General features: G+C 33.9%; 1 protein-coding gene across 1 annotated transcript in view; it reads right to left on the bottom strand.

The window, feature by feature from the left end:
- Positions 1 to 1,544: 1,544 nt before the first annotated feature.
- HDAC2 (histone deacetylase 2) overlaps positions 1,545 to 22,699 on the bottom strand; it is a 34,008-nt gene continuing 12,853 nt past the window's right edge. Inside the window, exons 2-14 of the mRNA XM_069598061.1 lie at positions 22,170 to 22,282; positions 20,978 to 21,095; positions 18,841 to 18,915; positions 18,205 to 18,343; positions 16,054 to 16,195; positions 12,497 to 12,589; positions 12,307 to 12,415; positions 7,046 to 7,186; positions 6,710 to 6,818; positions 5,914 to 6,044; positions 5,044 to 5,199; positions 2,637 to 2,694; positions 1,545 to 1,915 (exon numbers count right to left, since the gene is read on the bottom strand). Of these exons, the coding sequence (XP_069454162.1) occupies positions 1,885 to 1,915; positions 2,637 to 2,694; positions 5,044 to 5,199; positions 5,914 to 6,044; positions 6,710 to 6,818; positions 7,046 to 7,186; positions 12,307 to 12,415; positions 12,497 to 12,589; positions 16,054 to 16,195; positions 18,205 to 18,343; positions 18,841 to 18,915; positions 20,978 to 21,095; positions 22,170 to 22,282 (1,415 nt within the window). The 3' untranslated portion in view covers positions 1,545 to 1,884. The remainder of the gene's footprint in view (positions 1,916 to 2,636; positions 2,695 to 5,043; positions 5,200 to 5,913; positions 6,045 to 6,709; positions 6,819 to 7,045; positions 7,187 to 12,306; positions 12,416 to 12,496; positions 12,590 to 16,053; positions 16,196 to 18,204; positions 18,344 to 18,840; positions 18,916 to 20,977; positions 21,096 to 22,169; positions 22,283 to 22,699) is intronic.

Here is a 22,699-nt window from a genome sequence, read left to right as displayed (position 1 = left end):
TTTTAAGAATTTTTGTTACTGCTCTTGTAAATGTTTTTGTATATTACCAGTTGCTGTTTTCTGTGTATTAATGTACCAAGTCACCTTGCTGAACTTTCATGTTTCATATTATTCTCTTGAGGCTTTAGTTTTATATAGACACTTCTATTTGTAAATAGTAAAACAAAACCTAAGTGTAACCAAGGAGGTTCACTACACTATTGAAACAAATTTTTGGTATGTGCTTTTAATGGAACCTTAATACAGAGGAATTAAAATGAGCTGTACTTGTTCAATAGGGTTAATCAAAATGTAAAGAAGCAAGTTATGCAAGTGTACATGTGCAATACCACTGTGTGTTTCACAAACACTAAATGTATGTAACTATTTCATGAAAGAAGGACTGAATTCCATAATTCCTAACACCACAAGGGTTTGAATGGTGACAGATATGCAGCAGGAGTGAAAACAGGCATAAGGGATGGTTACTTCTGAAAAGTCGTAAGGGAATCAAATGACAAAGTGGATAAGGAAGGCTTCAACTTCTGTGTAAATTTATTTAAAGAAAAAAAGAGTTGGAACCAACATGGCAAAAGTGAAATATCTGTTAAATACAGATGATAACGGCTGCTCATTACTAAAGTGCAGGTGCTTTTGTAAATGCTGAAGTATTCAACAGGAGCTTTTAGAGAAATATTTTTGACTGATCTACTTGTCTAAATTTTTACCTCAAAATAGTCAATTTGGCCCAGCAAAAAGATTTCATTGATTTTGGCAAGTTTCTAAAATGTTTTGCTTTCTCCTTTGCATATCTTAGTAGCAGAAATTACCCCGTTGTCTGCTCCCTACCATTAAAGTGTAAGCTGTGGGAGCAGGCATTTTCCCATTATGTTCAGGTGTATGCTCACAATCTTAAAGTGGGTAGACATTCAATAAATTAATGATAAATGACTTTTAAGTGTTTATTTCTTTCGTTTGGAAGCCTGGGTATAATAGTGGAACCTGGGTACCATGAATATGCAGTACAAGAACCAGGTTTTGTCTAAACAGCAGGTTTTATTTTAGCCTTGACATAAACACTGGAAAGTTCTATTCAAACACACCATACAATTCTTTGTCTACTTGGTATATAGTAGGGGTTGGCAAAACAGTCCCACAGAGCTCAGTATGGAAGCTATAGTTTCCTTTTCTGACTATAGATTTCTTCTTCCAACTCAGAATCGATTATCAGTTTTTGAGACTCTCTAGTTCAGCTCAAAGCTAATTTCTATATCTCAACTGCATAGCTTGTATCATTAATCTAAGATAAATTATGATTATCAGATATTAACCTTCACCAATATTGGCTGGTTAACCTACAGAGGACAAGATGGTAGAACTCCTATTAGAGTAAGAAATAATAATTACTGTAACACAGTATTTTCCTAAACAAACAGTTTATGGATATCTTTGAAGTTGTAATCAGTATCTTTCACCTTTAGGGTATTCTATTTTTCTACAGAAACGGTCACGTTACTAGCCTATGAAATTAGATTCCATGTTGTAATAAACAAGACAAAAGACAATCAAAGTACAATTTTTTAATAAAGATAATTACAAAAGATGGAAAAATCAGCTCAGAAAGGCCAATTACTTCTTTAATAGATCAGTTTTTTGACATAATAACACATCAATTTTAAATAGTATCACGTAAAGCATGGTGGAGAAAAGAAATTTTGCTTCATAATTAGAAAACTCACAATAAAACTTGCCAAGAAAAACAAAAACAAAGCCATTTTGAAAATAAATACAGTCCATGCCAAAGTAGTATAAAATGAAGCCAAAAGTCTTCAAAAAGAAAAAAACATTCTTCTTCCCAATATTTTCTCACATTTTTATGGTTTCTGAAAGTGGTGAGACTCAAATTCAAGGATTGCTGAGCTGTTCTGATTTGGCTCTGTTAAAAGAGGCAATATGAAATATTAAAAATTGCACAATCTCAGTTTAAATGCAATGACCGATAGATCAGTCCTATGGTTCCCACCAAGAAACATGTAAGCTGGTAGTGCCTTGAGTTTTTGGAGCACTGACTGCCTCGATCTTTTGAGTGGTTTTACCACCTATTCAAAGTCATTCTATGAAGGCTAACACAAAATTATGTGTGGCCAAGCATCTACATGCTTTCTGACAATAAAAAGGTCAATTATGGTCTTTTAAAAAGTATGTTATACTGGCCCAGTGAGTCTTAAATTTACCTGTCTTATAACACCAAAAAAATCATGTATATAGAAATAAGAGCACCATGAAAGACAATGAGTGTCTATATAAAAGTTAACAGCAAAAACAAGGCTTAGATAAATTATGTTCAAGAATATAAACTGATCTCTTTTAATACCTTCAGTTAACACTGATTATTATTAGCTTTTGTAATTTTTTAAGGCATGCTACATAAATGAAAAACGAGCAAGTAAATAAAATATAAGCTAATGGTTAAGATACATATATACTATCTTACCTACCATACTAAAATTCAGAGCATCTAATAACAACCTACTGATGATATTCCAGGTTCATTTTAGTACTTCTCAAAGAATATATGTATACCCACCCCAACCCCAGTAAACATACTCATTATTTTTATAGCATATAAAAATTACTAGAAAAAGAATACAGCTTACCCTTTGGTATCTGTTTTTTCACCACTATTATCCTTGGATTTATCTTCCTCCTTAACATCTAAAAACAAAAATTGGGGAGAGATTAACACCTATTTTGAAATATAAAATGTACATATTTTATTTTAAAATATATCTTACTTAAAATATAAAAAACTGCCATATACAATATTATTGTTCATGAAGATGTACGAAATGACAGAGGTTCAGTATCACTGCAACATCACAGTCCTGCCCTTAGGAGCTTTGCCCTACGGGATCACAGCATTCTAGGCAGGGTGGGCACTATGAGAAGTCCAGCCAACAGACACGTGCATGACACCATGGCAGATAAGGAAAGGCTATGGCAAGTGGCCTCTGAGAGGCATTCTGAAGAACAAGTCGCTTTTGAGTGGGAAAAGGGAAGAAGTACCTTGAACAGAGGGAAAGCTCAAAAGGACTTTGAGGCAAAAAGGAATTAGGTTGGAAGGAAAAACTGCAAGACCAATTTGGCTGGAGTTTTATGACAAGGGGACAGAATGAGATGAGGTCAGAGACAAACCAGAAGCTAAATTCTATTGCTTATATAACCAAGTCTTTTTTTTTTTTTTAATAATGGTTAGGCTAGTACCTTCTTTTCTGGTACCCTCTTTTCTTTTTTAAACTTTTTATTTTGTACTGGGGTATAGCTGATTAACAATGTTGTGAGTTTCAGGTGAACTGTGAAGGGACTCAGCCATATATATACATAGCGATTAGTTTCTGAACCTTCACTATGTAAGTATCAGAACTTTACCATTTTAATAAAAATTAACAAAATAGTAAGAGTAACACCATCCATTCAAGATCATTGAAACAAATTAGCCAAAATGTGCTAAATTTTTTCTTTAGATAAACCAATGAACCAAAGTTGTGAGGCACTGATTATAATACAAACATAAAGCAATATGTTTATTATGACATTTGTTTTGGCTTCTGGCTTAATTTTAGATATGTAAACAAAAGTGCCAAGTGGGGTTTGGGGAGGGATGAAGAGCAAAGAAATATTCCTAACTTTAGGTTCTGAACTATAGACTTTTAAAATTGTTTTCTATGGTAGTATTTCTTTCATCTGTATATTGCAAGATTTTAACAAATGTAAGACACTATAAGAATTTCATTATTAAACTAGGAAATTTAAGTATCAATTATTATCAGCAACAGAAGTATTTAGGAACTAAATACTGTGAGATTAATCCACCACCACGCCATTAAAGCCAGATCAAAAGGCACTCTCATTTTCAGCTAAAACAGCAATGTGAGATAAGCACTCTAGTACACCCACTTTCCCATTTGGAAGAAAAAGCATACAAAGATAAACATTTAAAAAGCAAGAATAAATGCCAGAAAAGAAGACAAACAAACAAACAAAAAATACAGAAAACTCAAATTGACAGAGAAAAGAAAAATACTAGAAAAATCCTACAGCTAAAGGTTTAAGTCCTTCTTACCTCAATCATAGCTAGAATTTCTGGATGTCAATCAGTACACAAGAGCAGACTGGAGCCATCATTGTAATACATTGTGAAGTTAAAATTATAAAATGACAGACAGAGAACAGTAGCCTATAGTGGAGTCAATCCACAAACAAAACAGAACTAGATGTGCAGACATGCTACAGATTCCGAACCCTCTCTAGTAAAAAAAGAATATGAGAGCCAGCTTACTCACGTAACTTCAATAGGATAGAAAAAGGATGTTAGCCCAGTACCTCTGAATCTGTTTTCCACATGCTACAGGGTAAAAATTAATAGGTCAACTAAAACCTGTGCTCCTCACTGTTACCTGCATATAGGTAGCAGGTATCCAGCAGGAAATGCACCAAATACAAGAATCCAGGTATTTAAGATACTGCATTCTCTAGCCACGAGCAGCTCAATCTAGCAGGGAGATAAATCCCTTCCCATCTTTCCACAGCTTTTATGTTTCTTTCAAATAATAACAAAGTCTGTTCTCTGAGCCTTTTCAAAATGGGGAAACTGGTCTAAGGTTATATAATGTGAGTCTTCTTTTATGCTTTATTCTCATCAAATAAACTTACAGGTAGTTACAAATTAGCTTAGAATTTCGGCTCTGCTCATGGGCTACATGTGGGTCTATAACCACTTTGTTCTCTCTCTTACTCAGTCTAGATCACAGTGCAATGTTCAATATTTTAAGCCTCTGTTGCCAAAAAGAGATAGTTTCCTGTACTGTAAAAGCAAATGTGACTAATAACATTTAGAGAGCTTTAATTAAAAGTTTACTTACGTGGGGGGAAAAAAAGTCACCTATTTATTTAGCACACTCACCTATTTCTGATACTCATGTATTTCAGGATCTTATAAAAACTGCCTGGTTGCTCACTTTCAAAAACTTACAATTAAAACATCTATAAAAAAATAAATCTGACCTGTTTTTTTGTCCTCCGTTTCCTTCTTGTCTTCTTCGATTCTAGCTTTTTTTGCTCCTTTCTTATGATCAGTCACATTTCTACGGCCGCCTTCTCCTTCGTCCTCAGAATCTGAAAACTCTTCATCACAAGCTATTCGTTTGTCTGATGCTCGAACTGACACATTAAAAGATTTTTAATAAAATTTAGACAAAGGCTTTACAACAGGTTTTACAACTGTTAAGTGTACTGCTCTATAGAAGAACTAGCCAGTCATATTTAAAAGTAAGGATAACAGATTTTAAGATTAAAACAACGCGTGGCTTGCTAAACACTGAAACTTTAGCTTTAATCTAGGAAGAAATAATTCAAAGGAATATGAAGAATATTAGAGGTTCTCATTGAAAAAAAAAAAAAAACTTTGGAGGAAAAAAATATTGCTTTCCTGATAGGAAGTAGGAGTGATATCTTTAAATAAAAAGTAACATTTCAGAGCTGAGAGGGGAAGAAGAGAAAGTAAGAAATATCATTTATGTCAATTATGTTAGAATGTCTATACCATAATAGCATACTATTAGGCTAAAAGCCTACAAATCATATTAAGTGGAATTAGATTGTAGAATCAAACAGAAGGTGCTTAATGTTATTCAACTTACTCTACACCTAAGTGGTTAATTTGTAGAAACTGAAATTGCTGACACTCAAATCAGGCTCTGAGACAAAGAAAGTTAAATCTACATAGGATTAAAAAAATGATGAAAATAAAGACAGTAATAATAGTGTGCTCATGAAAACAGGTGTAGTTCTTGGGCAACCAAAACCTTCAGTCTGTAGTATGCTTTTAATAAACCTGAAAAATGTAACAGAATACACATCAAAGGACTATCTTACTAGAAATTCTCTTGTCTGGATCTTCTCCGTCTTCATCTCCACTATCTTCATGAACTGCATCTTCTGGAATAGCTTGCATCTGGACGCCAGGTGCATGAGGCAACATGCGTAAATTTTCAAATAAACGCTGTCTAAATTACAACATGCACAGTTATTAGAAAAAAATATTTTCTTTCAAGTTCCTTTCCAATGTTAAGAGGAAACATTAAGCAAAATAAATTGCATCTTTTACCTAGTTTAACCTAAGAATTAAAATTGTAACATTTACTGGGTACTGATACTTTATTTATTAGTAACCTGTTTAATTCTCAAAATTTACAAGGTAGATACTAAATTTCATCCCCCATTTCAAGGATGAGGAAATATAAGCACAAAGGCAAATTAACCTGCCAAACTTCATGGAGTTAGTGTGTGGTAAAAGAGGGCACAAACCCAGACCTGTGTACTAACAATGTCTCTCCAGACTATTTCTTAGAGAAAGGTTTATCAAATGTTTCAATGAAAATAAATTTCACTTTTGTGTAAAGCAAGAAAATATACAACTTATAGTGCCCTTTTCAACAAAAAAGTCCATTTTAACTAACAGAAAATGGAAGTATTTTTGAGCTATGAATCTATTATACATTTTCCATTATTTTATAAAATTAAAGAAACCAACAGTCTTAAGGTTTCAAATACTTTTGACAAAAGGAAATACCTTATGTATAAAGTTAAACTGACCTACTGCACATGACCTTCTAAAAGCTTCAAAAGTTACATTAATAATGTTAATCAAATCAATTTGATGATGCCTTACTTTATCTTTTCCATATATTCTGGAGTGTTCTGGTTTGTCATGTTTGAAGGACTAATATGCAGTTTGAAGTCCGGTCCAAAATACTCAAAATAATCATTATATGGCAATTCTATTAAAAATAATGAAATAAAGTTACATATTAAAAGCTCAATCCATACACGAAATCCAGACTCAAGCTGTAAAATATTTCCAGAGAAAATATTTAAAAGTGAATACGAAATGAGTTTAGTGACTGCTCTCCTATTTACACAGTTTTGGAATCAACTCTAATGACGTAACCATCTTTTTCTACAAACTGACAGCTCATCCAATAAGACATCATATAAGAACACTTACCATTGGGAATCTCACAATCAAGGGCAACTGCAGTCTCATATGTCCAACACCGAGCAACGTTGCGGATTGTGTATCCACCTCCCCCAAGCATCAGTAATGGTAAATTGAAAGTTTTTACAACTTCTACACATTTAGCATGACCTAAGACAAAGAAGATTTGGGTAACAATATATTTACACACTGTAACAGCTGGGAAAGAAAAATTTAAAAAGATAACAAACAAAATTTTACTCAACCAAAATAGCTTTTCTAATATTTAAAAAACAAATAATACGTAAAAATTTTAAGAAAATTTCTAGTCTAAACTTTCATCGAACACCTTTTACACAATATACAAAACTCATTAAGTAGACATAACTGGCTATGTTAACAAGCGTCCTTGATGGAAAAGTCAAATCTACAACTATATTAAGATTAACATATAAATATAACACATTTTTATTAATGTGATATGAAGATCCTATGCTCTTATAAGGTTACTTGGGGAAAAAAAAAGTGAGGTTACAATGAAACATTAAGTACAACCTAATCTAAATGATGTTTTGTCACCACTTTCCTCCATAGACATGAACAAAAAAATTACATAAGACTATACAGGGTTCAGTTCAGTTCAGTTCAGTTGCTCAGTCATGTCCGACTCTTTGCGACCCCATGAATTGCAGCAAGCCAGGCCTCCCGGTCCACCATCTCCCGGAGTTCACTCAGACTCACGTTCATCAAATCCGTGATGCTATCCAGCCATCTCATCCTCTGTCGTCCCCTTCTCCTGCCCCCAATCCCTCCCAGCATCAGTCTTTTCCAATGAGTCAACTCTTCGCATGAGGTCGCCAAAGTACTGGAGTTTCAGCTTCAGCATCATTCCCTCCAAAGAAATCCCAGGGTTGATCTTCAGAATGGACTGGTTGGCTCTCCTTGCAGTCCAAGGGACTCTCAAGAGTCTTCTCCAACACCACACTTCAAAAGCATCAATTCTTCGGCGCTCAGCCTTCTTCACAGTCCAACTCTCACATCCATACATGACCACAGGAAAAACCATAGCCTTGACAAGACGGACCTTAGTTGGCAAAGTAATGTCTCTGCTTTTGAATATACTATCTAGGTTGCTCGTAACTTTTCTTCCAAGGAGTAAGCGTCTTTTAATTTCATGGCTGCAGTCACCATCTGCAGTGATTTGGGAGCCCAAAAAAATAAAGTCTGACACTGTTTCCACATCTATTTCCCATGAAGTGATGGGACCAGATGCCATGATCTTCGTTTTCTGAATGTTGAGCTTTAAGCCAACTTTTTCACTCTCCTCTTTCACTTTCATCAAGAGGCTTTTGAGTTCCTCTTCACTTTCTGCCATAAGGGTGGTGTCATCTGCATATCTGAGGTTATTGATATTTCTCTGGGCACTCTTGATGTCAGCTTGTTTCTTCCAGTCCAGCGTTTCTCATGATGTACTCTGCATAGAAGTTAAATAAGCAGGGTGACAATATACAGCCTTGACGTACTCCTTTTCCTATTTGGAACCAGTCTGTTGTTCCATGTCCAGTTCTAACTGTTGCTTCCTGACCTGCATACAGATTTCTCAAGAGGCAGGTTAGGTGGTCTGGTATTCCCATCTCTTTCAGAATTTTCCACAGTTTATTGTGATCCACACAGTCAAAGGCTTTGGCATAGTCAATAAAGCAGAAGTAGATGTTTTTCTGGAATTCTCTTGCTTTTTCCATGATCCAGCAGATGTTGGCAATTTGATCTCTGGTTCCTCTGCCTTGTCTAAAACCAGCTTGAACATCACTGAGTTCACGGTTCACGTATTGCTGAAGCCTGGCTTGGAGAATTTTGAGCATTACTTTACTAGCATGTGACATGAGTGCAATTGTGCAGTAGTTTGAGCATTCTTTGGCATTGCCTTTCTTTGGGATTGGAATGAAAACTGACCTTTTCCATAGGTTATTTTAGATAGCGGTATTATGGACACTTTTCTTAACTTATTTAAATTATTACTATAAAAACAACTTTAACAAATTTCTTTGTATAGAAATTTAAATATAAAGTAAACCTAACATCAAAACAAATATTTCCTTTGGATGTCATAATTCAATAATCAGTTACGAGTCACTAGTAACTTCTTATATTATCATCATTCAGGAATATAAGTCAACCTTTAAAGCAAGAACAAAATCCTTCAATTACAGAAGAAACTGATACATGTTGAATATTTGGAAAAAATCAAAATAAGTACAAAGGAAAAAACTACCTAAAATTCTATCATCCGAAGATGCCGCTGTTGTATTCAGTTCTATGTCCTACTCTTTGTAACTTCATGGACTGTAGCTCACCAGGCTCCCCTGTCCATGGGATTTCCAAGGCAAGAATATTGGAGTGGGTTGCCCTTTCCTACTCCAGGGAATCTTCCCAGTTTAAGGATTGAACCCATGAGTCTCCTGCATTGACAGGCAGATTCTTTACCATAGAGCTACCAGTGAAGCCTCATCATCCAAAGATATTTTTTTTTAATATTCCCTTTCAATTCTTTCTAATTTTTAAAAGCTTAATGTTTTCTTCATGTAACTATAACTGTGGGCATTTTCAGTAAGTATTCTTCAATAGTCATATGATTCACAATCCAATTTTTATTACAGCAATTACAAAAATGCATGCTTCTTATAATAGGGGAAAGCCATTTGGGTATTTTTAAAGATGAAACAAACAAAAAATTAACTTAAAGACTTCTAAGAAAGCTGGCTAAAAAAGGACATTTCCTTTTCTTTCATCTCAAAATCTGACAAAAATGATTATACAGGGAGTTTTTTTAAAGGCTAAAACATAAAAATGAAGAATGGAGAACATAACAATGGTAACGCTATAAATGAATAACAATATAAATGAAGATAGAAAGGAGACAGACAGAGGTAAACTGACTTCAGCAGACCTGAGAAATCTGAATTGAAGCTGGCACTGGAAAAAGCTTGGAATCAAGTTTAAGTTTTGGGATTGCAAATACCTTTATATGCTTTATACAACTTATATTCTATCAGTCAGCTGAAATATAACGTAGATTTACAGTAATGTTGTAGCTTATAGTTATGAAAGCTATTACTTTTACATACAAAGGCATTAAGAACTTTCAAAAAGTTAAGACAAGAAAATTGACAAATTAATGCACATTTTGAGTACATTAGATTGATTTTAAGAAGATCATATTGATTTTTGAGGAAACAGATAATTTCAAATCGTTCAACCTAATATAAGCAGAATAGATTGATTATATAATAATTCTAATGCTGCCTGGCACAGGAACTATCCTAGTATTAAATAAAATAGTCTTTAAAATCTAAATTTTGTTACTAATTTCCGTTTAAGTCAATAGTAAGCAGTACTGGAAAAAGTTCTACCTGAGCTTCTTCACCTTTTATGAGAAAATTCAAGCAGAACATGAACTTGTTACCTAAAAGTTCACAAGGAAAACAACTCCAAAATCCTGTACAATATCCATGATTAATCACTACTAACTTATATACCATAAATTTTAAGAACTTATAAATTTTCAGATTTATTCTTACACTCTAGCAGCTCATGGTGATCTTTACTTTGGTCTGGACCTCTATCACGTTGATTTTAACACTTAAAAGCAAAGAAGAGCTCAACATTCTAACAGATCTACAGAGGAAATTCACCCAAACACGAACAAGTCAGAAGGCTGTTCTTCAAGAAGGTAAAACTGATAGAAAACCTGATCTACCTTCATTTATTAATGAGTAAGGAGAAAACTAAGGAAATGACAAAATTGCACAGAAAACAAGTTATGCAAAAGGAAAATTGAGCAAGCTGAACCCTGCTTTAATGTTTTTGATGACGCCATAAACAATGACTACCGCAGCTAAAATTCTGGTCTAGATTTAAACTGCAAAAATGGGATACTGGAAGAGTAAATGCATGTGTTAGGGAAAAAGTGGTGACTCCCTTTTCTTTCACAATGGAAAGTGAATATACAAAGTTAAAATTAAGTTAAAAATAATAATACACCTTGCAGGATTCCCGGGGTGTCCAGTGGTTAAAACTCTTGGGCTTGCACTGCTGAGGGCCTGAGTTCAATCCCTGGTTGGGGAACTAAGATCCCACAAGCTGCATGGCATGGCCAAAAAAAATTTAAAAAGCTTGCATACATACTTGTCTTAAGAAAGGTAAGCACCAAAAGAATCAACCAAAAATCTTGAAAATTATGCTAAGTATTATATGCGGAATCTAAAAAACAAACAAATATAACTAAACAGAAATAGTTACAGAAAACAAATAAGATAGTTTCAAGAGGGCAAAGAAACAGATGAAGGAGATTAAAAGGTACAATATAAATGAGAAACAGGTATGAAATATATAGTGTTGGGAATACAGTCAACAGCAAAATAATATCTTTGCATGATGACTGATGACAACTAGACTTATTGTGGTTATCATTTGGAAATGTACAGATTATCAAATTACAATGCTGTGGACCAGAAAATAACTACTATAATGGTGCAGGTCAATTATACTTCAAAAACAATCAACAAACAAACTGACAGAAAAATAGATCAGATTTGTGATTACCAGAGGTGGGGAGGGGATTAGATGAAGATAATAAAAAGATACAAACTTCTAATTAAAAGATTTAGTATTAGGGATAAAAGGTACAACATGATGCAGATAATTAACACTGCTGTATGTTATAAATGAGAGCTATTAAAGACAGTAATCCTAAGAGTTCTCATCACAAAGAAAAATATATACATTTTCAATCTATTTCTTTAATGTTTTAACTATAGGAGATGATGAGTGTTCACTAAACCTTCTGTGTTAATTAATCATTTCAGGATGCTGAAATCATGCTGTTGAAGTCAAATGATAATGTGCACCTCAAGCTTACACACGGCTGCATGTCAAGTACATCTGAATAAAACCAGAATAAATAAATAAACAAATACAAGTTTAAAGAAAAGAAGAAAATCACTGCCTTGGTTGGGATAGCAACAAGTCTTATAAAACTGCTCCTGTAAAAATGTATATAAAATTTGACAAAAATAAAGTAAAAAAAAAAAAGACCTAATTTACTGAAACTAGATTAACTGTAATTATATAAATCAATTCGAAATACATACATACATATGCCAAAAACCTATAAAAAATATAAGACATATGTGGTTCCGTGTTAAGTAGCAGGTAAAGAACGAGTTTTTACAGGAAGTTCTTAGGAAGAAGAAAAATTTTTTTTCTGGAGTATCACTCTTCAAATTGCTTACCTTTAACTGTCAAATTGAAGCAACCGAGTCTATCACCAGATAGTGAGTCTGCACCACACTGTAGCACCACAGCACTAGGCTGATACATCTCCATCACCTTTGAAATAATCTATGTATAAGGTAACAAATGTTAATATCTCTAAAAAACATTTTAGAATTCCTCTTCATTTTAAAAAACAGTAATACTTACAGGCTTAAATATCTGGCCATATGATTCATCATCTATACCATCTCTCATTGGAAAATTGACAGCATAGTATTTGCCTTTTCCTGCGCCAATATCCTAAAATACATAGTGTAAGTAGATCTTAGAGAATACATCATAATGAAAAGTTTGACATATTTAATTAAAATATTTTTAAAAGATTAAAAGAGTAGGTAACAAACCCAATTCTGAATTCATCTTATAGGCTGAGAGAGGAAATAATACAGAATAAGTATGTATTTCAAAATTTATGGATATTTATAAAGCTGAAAAGAACCAATTCTAGTTAATCTGTAATGATTATTTTGGGGAGGAAAGAAATTTAACACAGTTAAGGGCAGTTTGAAATTAAATATTACATTAACTCAAGAAATTTGTCATAAACAAAATACACAAGACAAATTTACCAGTCAAACTGTAGGAAACACAAACTCTGAGCCAAAGAACCCTGCAGGACAGTCCTGCATTGTCTCTAATGCAAAACCCTTCTTGTGGCTCACAATCTGGTATGAGTTGATGAATACTTATAAGACTTTCTTGAAGTTTTAACAGCTACAGACTAAAACACTGAAATCTGTCTTATTTAACTGGGCTTGAAATAAATTTTATTTCTACTTGTTAAAAAAGTATCACTCAAGGCATTAATACCTCCCACAAGAGGCAAAGGAGAGAAACTGAGTTCCAGCTACACATACACAAAACATATATACTTATTTTATTAATTATAATTTATGCATGTGTAAATCTATGCTTATGTATATGTGTATAGATGTACACACACACACTATAAACAGGTGATCTTTGAACAACACTGGGGTATAAACAACAGCATAGTTGAAAACCTGAGTTTAACATTACAATCTGTCCTCCATACTCACAATTCTGCATCTGTGGATTCAATTAACTGCAAGTTGTGTAGCACTGAAGTAATTGCTTAGTGAAAAAAGTCCCTCAGAAGTTCAAAACCTGTGTTGTTCAAGAGTCAACTGTATATTTTTAGAAGAGATGGTAGAGACATTTTTCATGTGTTTTAAATTACAATTGACCTGTTTTACAAAACAAGGGTTTGAATGGTGGGTCCACTTTTATGCAGATTTTTTTTCCAATAAACGTATTAGAAAATTTTTCTGGAGATTTGAAACAATATGAAAAAACTTGTACATGAACTGCAGTATAGAAATATTTTGAAAATTAAGAAAAAGGTATGTCATGAATGCATAAAATATACGTAGATATACATATACAAAATATGTTAATTGGCCATTTATGTTATCATGAAGGCTATTAGTATCCATGCTTTTGGGGAGTCAGTCATATGCAGATTTTCAATTACAGGAGAGTCAGCATCCCGCATCCCCTTGTTTTTCAAAGGTCAACTGAATAATGTCTCAATATTTATGAATCTTTAGGATTACTAATACAAATACATGTTATTCCCTTTTTTCTCATGGAACAATCTCAGCTTTAATCCATTTTTTAAAGAGCATAGTTTACCCTTCAATATTAGAGTTACTATGATCCAACTTTCGATGAAAAAGCATGAAATTACACACCCACTCCCACAATTTCTCTTAAAGAATCTAAATTTTTATATAACTAAATATAAACTAAACACATATGGACAAACTAAAATGCTGTAAATCCTGAGACTTCTGTAGTAAAAAAACATGGTTGGAATATACACTGACATTAAGATTTCAGAATACAGAAAGTTGGTCAGCACTTCTCACTGGAGTTAGAAGTGAATTAAAAGCACTTCTCACGCACAGTTCAGAACTGCGGCCCTTACTGGACCAAGTTTTATACCCTCCGTAAGTGCTAGCTTATCACACCTTTGTTTTTTTTCTTCCATGTAGACTACTGATCTAATAATAATGCAAGCATAGTTTTAACAACGATCTAAACTCACAGTAGACTTCTTTTCTGATTTAGAATGAATTCTCAGGTAGAAAAGGTAATGTTTACTAAATTATATAATACTTGAGCTTCATGAAAGTCCAAATACAACAACACATACAATGTAGGAAACTGATTTTAGTTTCCTAAACTTGGGGATATCTTTTAGTATCTAAAGGGAAAAGAAATGTGACATTTCATAGGAGTATAAAATCTTGAGAGGAAAAGAGATGTTGCAAGTCATTTTCAATCTTTAAAACACACATATTGCAGTATCTTCCAACTTCAAACAATTCTAAGTACACTGTCAGAAATTAAAGAGAGGCTTCCAATGCCATTTCTGAGATGAGTTAAAATTATACTGCAAGACACTATTTCTTTAAACTTAAAGCTGGCAAAGTTTTTGCTTAATTTTAATCATAGTGCAATGGTTACAGACAAACAAATTCTACTGGTTTAGAGCAGTGGTTCTTGAATTTTAGTGTGCAGAGTACAATCATTCAGAGCTTCTGGAGTCTGAGAATATGTGCTTTTAAGGTCTCAGGTATAACTGACTGCCAGTTTAGGGTCACAGGGAATCACCGGTCTGTAAGGTAAGACCAAGCGGGGAAAGGCACTGGATGAGCTAGCATGGCAAGAAAGAACTGAAAACATAAACTATTTTAAAAGCCACATAACTGAAACTGAAATAAGTGAAACAAATGACCTCCTACACACTTATGGGTAAAGAAAAGTTTCACCATCTGCACTCTTACTAAAAGAATACAACCTTGTGATCAAACAATTAAATCATATATTTGAAGACTACTTTAAGCCCACTTCAAACTTTTGGTTGTGAAACTCTAACATAATGACATACCACAGACTTAAAACTTACCTTAACATAATAGTTTAGGACTAATGTTGAATGGCATGCTAAAAGAAATCTCCCATATAATACAGCTAAATTAAAAGCAGCTGTATAAATTTTTGAATAAACTTCAATGTGCATGTAGTTTGGTTCAAAAAACAAAACCTCTAGTGAAGCAAAAAGGAAAAAAAAAAGGTGGGGGGAACTTCAAAGCACTAAATGAAAGACGATAACAGAAATATAATAGAAATAAACGTGCTTAATATATAAATAGGCAGGCAGGATAAGCTATAATATTCTTTTTCTCCCTAAACTGCGAGGGAGTTGGGGGATAGGAATGAGGGAGGAGAGAGGAAAGCCTAAAGAAAAAAAGACATTAAAGTCTGAGTAATTGATGACGAATCACAAAAAGAGGGCAATACAAAAACCTTAAAAAGACTCAAGTCAATTATTTTATCCCACCAATCTTTATATTCAATAGCAATATAGGCTACAATCAAGTAGGTTTTGAAGATTCAAACTTAACATTAAAAAAACTGCTTCATGCTTTGTGGATGTTCAAAAGTATTTATTCAACCAAATAAAAAGCTCAGCAAAAGAAAGCCCTTAAAGTTATAGAATTTTTGCCTATAGTCAGCAAAAAAGCGAATTACAACGTTACAGCGAATTACAACGTTATAATCCTTCATATAAGCTTCAAATTAACGATCCAGAAAAATATTAGTTCAGGTGTAAGATTACTAACCTCCTCTAAGGTTCATCTCATAACATTTATTCAGACAGAATTCAATCTTACCCTTAAGTCTCCTGTTCCAGGGAAGTATTCCCCATACTTATGGAATGATACAGTCATTACACGATCTGTTGTATAAAAAGCCTCCTCAACACCATCACCATGATGGATATCAATATCAATATATAAGACTCTCTGATGATACCTGAAAACAAAGTTTTCAAAAAGGTTTTAAGACAGGAAGAACTACCATGGATTCAGGAAATCTGTTTTTCAGCTCCCACATTCCAAAATGTTTAATCTCCTTTCTTTTCTTTACTTCTAGCCTAAGAGACCATTCAAAGAGACCATCCTTATTCAAGTTAGAGATTGAACCTCAGATCTTACAAATCTTCTCTTTACACCCTTTACATCTAGGTAAGAAAATGTATTTACTTTCTGAAATCTCTCTTATTCTGCTTTGAAAACATAGTGTATGTTTCTATATATTTATAAATGAAGATTACACCTTAGTTAAAATTGCTACTGTAAAGCATCTCGCACCTCTCTAGTAAATCTTTAGTGTTATAAAGTAGGGTGTGACACAATTCAAATGTGGACAATGGCTTCTGTACAGTCTTTGGAACATATTTTTTTTTACATTTTTAAATGACTGAAAATATGATCAAAACATTAATTTCATGATATGTGAACAATTAAACAAAATTTAAATTTCAGTGTCTGTAAGTAAAGTGTTAATGAAATATGGCCATGCTTGTTTGCTCACTATTCTCTATGGCTTCTTTTCCATTTCAACTGGATGGCTGTGACAGAAACCGCAGTGCTGCTTGGAGAACGGCCAAGCACAGCAGAATCCGAACGCATTTTAAGAGTCACCCACACCATCATCCCGGACATCTTATATTAGTGATAACTCACGTCAAAACAAGAAATGAAGAAAGTGGATGTCATATATCATCCTTTCAAGGCACAAGCAAGTGAGGATTCTTATGGAATTAGATGGCATAGTACTATCATTCACTTCACAATACTACCACAGCCACGTTAAAAGAATGTAATACATACAGGCTGACAAAACAAGACTAAGCCCTCACAAGAACATCCTCAACTCACAGGAAAGCAACACTCAGAAACTTAGAAAATAATGTCTCATCATAGACTTTCTTTAAAATAATAAAATAAAAATAGCGTGAACGGGATTCCCTCATAGCCCAATTTGTAAAGAATCTGCCTGCAATGTGGGAGAGCCGGGTTCGATCCCTGGGTTGGGAAGATCCCCTGGAGATGGGTATAGCTACCCACTCTGGTATTCTGGCCTAGAGAATTCCATGGACTGTATAGTCCATGGGGTTGCAAAGAGTAGGACACGACTGAGTCACTTTCACATAGCGTGAACAAAGTGTCTGAATGGCTCAAAAGCTGTTTGCTGTTAGTTAAATCAAGTTTGCACCATTTGAAGAAACGTGTCCAGAGAAACTAAACTAAGCTTGTTGACTACTAGCATGTGGGCAAGAACTACTGCTCTGAGATGACGACACAGGAACCAACACCAACAGTGAGTTAAAACAAGGCAAATGATTTCAAGTGGTTTTTCCTTGGCTCTCTATTAGTCAAGTAACACAGCTCAGTTGTTTACTGAGTCAATACCAAATTTTAAGTGACTGAAAAATCAGCCTTTATAAATAGTATGCATACCTCTATAGATCTTTCTCTCCAACTGACAGTCAAGAAAAACTTTAAAACTGATTCCTTTAGCAATTTAGAGATAATTATATCCATTAGTAGAGAACAAAACCTTACTCTATGAGGGAGCTAGGCAGTGAACTGTCACATTCAATAGGTAAACAAATTTCAACACAGGTTTCAAATTTTTTTCTTGAAAGTTAAAACTTACAAAATGTTAAAACACAAACTTCTAGGGTCACGTCATTTTTTTTCAATAGTCAGAACTACATCTTCAATCTAAACTGTCAAGCTACTTCTAATACTTTTAGGAAGGTACTTAATAAACTCTCAGACATCAATATGCACTTCTCATTCTTAATAATCCAAGAACTAGCCAAATTTCCTACATTTTTACAATGGTTTGGAATGAATCTGTACATGATTTATCCACTATTTTCAACCCATTGTTCATGTTTTAAAAAAGGCACAGGTTTTTACTATGAATTAAAACACTTTTTACAGGAAAAATGTCAAACACAATGAACTTACTTTAGTAATTCAAGGATGGCAAGCACAATATCATTAACATAACAGAATCCTGATGCTTCTGATTTCTTGGCATGATGTAATCCTCCAGCCCAGTTAACAGCCATATCAGTTTGTTGTCGGTTTAACTTCACAGCACCAGCTAACAATTAAAGATAGGAGAAATTTTTAAATGTTCAAAATTAAAAGTTACTATAACTAGACAAAAGCCCTAGAGGAAAGAGGATGTCATGCATAAGCAAATGAGTATAAAACCATAAGAGGACCACTGCCATGGGCACTAACAGCTCCTCTTTAGGTGACTATTCTCCTGTAGCTGTGATCTGGCTACATAAGAGCACACAGTTGGAAAGCGGTAGTGACAACGGTAGCTAGAAGAGAGGGAGGAAAAAGAAGTCTCTAACTGGAAATGCAAGTGAAGTAAACAGCTGCAAATAAAAAGTCTGCGGCATTATGATCACAAAACTGGGGGGGGGGTGCCATTGAAGACTGCAACTGTAGACAGCTATACACATACTATACACATACTACTTTTGTTATTAAAATCGGACACTATTAAAGCTTGTTTCAAACAAATGTCTCAAAAAATACACACAAGTTTAAATCAACTTCTAAATTTGACGAAATCAAGACCCTTACCAACTGAGCCACCAGTTGAAAGCTGACAAAACTCAAAAAGTCCATCAAACACTGGACAGTCCTCTCCGACATTAACTGTGGAAGACGGATTTCATTAATTTCAATCCATTCTGTGAATCAATGAAAGCCTTTTCTTACAAAAACTATATCCTAAAAATAACATGTGTTTGATGCAATCATAAAACATACACATCATAGTAGTAAAGTTTGCAATTTTATCCAACGCAGTTAAAATATAAGGTCTGAAATACCACCACCAATTCTTCACATGATTATCTGTGGAAAATATCTGCTTTTTAAACACATCAATAGCTATCAAAATAGAAAAGGTATTTGGGGTTATTTAATTAAAATACGAGGTTAAATTTCCTAGGCATTTCTCCTTAAATATAGAACAGTAAATTAATTAAAATCCTAAAAAGTTTAAGCTCACTTACTTTATGATTTACATTTTTTAAAACTCCTTTAAGTATACAGAATATCCATAACTTTGAAATGTACTGATCACCAAAAAAATGTAACAGTTGGTTGCCCACATCCATGGTTAGTGTTAATCTTAAAAGATGGTAAGAATTCCGTAAGCTGATGACAGCCAAGATACAGATGAAAGAGATACTTAAGGCACAAGGAGACAGCACACGAATATAGATACACAGCACATCACAACATATTTAGCTTCTTGGTACTGAGAGGATGAAATGGACACAGATTGTACAACCCATTCTCAGTTCTCCTCACCCCTCAATTTATATCCTCTTCAAGAAAAAGGGTCATTACTTACTTTGTATAGGTTTGTACATCCTTAATTTATTTTAACATATACATTTTAGCTTCCTGCTATTCAGATATGATCATTATCTTAATACAATTCAGTATTATGTAAATTTAAAACCAATCCTGTTAGTTCATTTTACCTTAGGGCTAACAATGACTTAATCTAAGCCTAAATCCCCATTGAAAAAACAGGGGCAAATAATATCTATTAATATTTGTAATACAACATCTTATTGAATCAAATGAGATAAACAAAATGTACATCAAATTCTATGAATTTATAAGATGTCTAGCAACTACACTTAATTTAGTATTACTGAACAAATAATACTGTTTTAACAAAATCATTAATGAAGTCCATCAATAAAAACATCGGAATGAATGCCAGTATCAAGCTTTAGAAAACATTGTTCTAGTCATTTTAGAAAGACATCTTGCACTCTATCTTCTTGCATTCAATCTCTAATAATAAAATATCTACAAAAGATAACACTGTGTAGAAGAGAGTCAAAAGCTTCATTGATACAACAAAGGGAAATACAGATATACGTACAATTGTCCCTTGGTATCAACAAGGTATTGTTTTTAGGACCCGGATGATAGCAAATTCTGGGGATGCTCAAATCCCTCATACAGTGTTTTCATACAACCAATGGAACATCCTCCCATATATTTAAATCATCTCTGTTTACTCACAATATTTAATACAATGATAGTGACCATGGGGTCAGTAAGAGTCGGACACGACTGAGCAACTTCACTTTCATGCATTGGAGAAGGAAATGGCAACCCACTCCAGCGTTCTTGCCTGGAGAATCCCAGGGACGGGGGAGCCTGGTGGGCTGCTGTCTATGGGGTTGCACAGAGTCGGACACAACTGAAGTAACTTAAGCAGCACCAACAGATAGTTGTAAATGCAATGTAAACAGCTGCCCACAAGAGGTAAATTCAAGTTTTGCTTTTTTGGAACTTTCTGGAATAGTCTAGATTAAAGCACACAAATAGAAGACAAGAAACATACACACCAGACTACTGCCAAAGTACAGTCATATTTTTAAAAGCAGGGGAATGAGGTTTCCCTACCAACATCCACTATCTCAAAGTTAACATGGAACCAAACCAAAGAGCAAAGAACATCCAAATAGCTCTTTGGCAGTTCGGCAGACCAATAAGCTTCAGGTAGGCTATTTTTTTTTTTTTTAAAGCAGCTTTAGTATTGTCACAGGGACTTTTAAAAATAAATAAATAATAAGAATAATTAGATCAGGAAAATATCTAGATTTAGGTAACTCTAATTGCAAGTTCTGAAAGTACTTATTTATACTTATCCCTCCTAATATATACTTTTAACAAAGAAACGTACATCTCTGCATCTGCTTACTATACTCAGACATGTTATCTGGTCTTATTGAACGTAGAAATTTGATGTACTCATCACTGTGGTATTTCGTCATTTCTTCAGCAGTGGCTTTATGGGGCCTCTGTGAAGAAAAATAAATGTCAGAATTGTGTAATTACAACTGGTTAGATCAAGGTTACCAAACACAAAGTATACAATGTCCCCTACCACTACTCTCAAGAGAACTGTCTGCCAGAATAAAAGAGATACATTTCAAAGCAAATCCAAATTTATACATATTGTGTTTTAGAAAGCAGTAATCAATTTCAAAAACAATATTCCTTTTAAAAGGATTACACAGGTCTAACACCAACTATGAATCAATCACTCCTTTTTTTTAGTGGAAATGGCTCAATCCTTCTAAAGACTCTACTTTCTAACATTTTCTACCATAAACCTTCTGCTCCAATGCCAGTAATTTCATCACTGACCACTAATTTTCAGGAAGGCTGAGACTCATCCAGGTAAAATGAGACTCATTTTCTATTAGTTCATGACCTCTCTTCCTTTTCCTTTGACTATCCTAATCATCCTTGTTCCCAGGAAGTTCACTTCATTTATGACACGCTTCCTGAATGCAAGTCCTATTCAACTCTTCTCTAAATGTTTATAATCTCAAAGAAAGAAGCTTACATATATTGCCCAACACTGCTCACTGCTCCAAGCTGTCCTATTCTCCCCAGCAGACAGGAACTGTCACACCTTATATCTGTCTGTCTACATTCTTATCTTTTCTGCACAACAGACACTTTGCATGCTTACTAATACAGTGTTTCATATGCCAACAAATATTTGTACAATTAATTTTCTTCCTAATTCTGTTGTAATAGTCCCAGATCAACTCTTCAGCAGCATAGACAGGTCAATAATTATTTTAACAAAAATATTTAGTATGCTAAATTGAGTTGGTCTCTAGTTATGGGAAAACCTGGGGGAGGGAGACTGTTTTTTTAAAATGGTTGAAGGAAAAAGGGAAAAAGGAGGCCACAGCTCCCACATTCTCAAGTTCTCTCTGAAAACTGAAACAAAAAAAGAGGACTTTCTGTTTCCTTCCAGTCCTTTTCATCTGCTAAATGCCCTCCAACTTTGAAAACAAAGTTTCAAAGCAATGGTAAAAAACAAATAAAACTGAATATTTAGCAAAAGGTATACTCACATATATTTCCATTTTTCTATATAAGCCATAATTTAGCAGCAAGTTATGGGTCATGCGGATCCTATGAGGTTTCATGGGATGACCCTGTCCGTAGTAATAATTTCCAATATCACCTAAAAAAGGAAAGACAAAATGAACAATACAGACAAGAGAATCTTAATGAACTTCTTATTGTTCACTATTAGAAGATGTCGTCTAAATAAAATAAGCTTTATTTAAAATATTAAATAATGATATTAAATTTTGCAACTCTCAAACTATTAGAAAACCAAGATACTATGCATGCTTTTACACACTGAGGACTCCTTCAATACATTATGTTTGTTCAAATATTAAGGCCAGCAAGCTTTTCTGATTTTTAGTTTACTAGAAGTTTGGGATTAGCATAAATAAAATATTCTTTACTCAAATTACAAAAAGGAGTTACTATTCCTAAAAGTGACACTTGCTTTTAGTATTCAATGGCAAATTCAGATGCGTAAGGTACGTAAGGAGTTTCATGAGTATGACTTATTGCTTCTTAGATGATT

Source organism: Ovis canadensis, chromosome 8 (assembly GCF_042477335.2).
Source record: "Ovis canadensis isolate MfBH-ARS-UI-01 breed Bighorn chromosome 8, ARS-UI_OviCan_v2, whole genome shotgun sequence".
Classification (NCBI taxonomy): Eukaryota; Metazoa; Chordata; class Mammalia; order Artiodactyla; family Bovidae; genus Ovis; species Ovis canadensis.
This window is presented reverse-complemented; position numbering and strand designations above follow the sequence as displayed.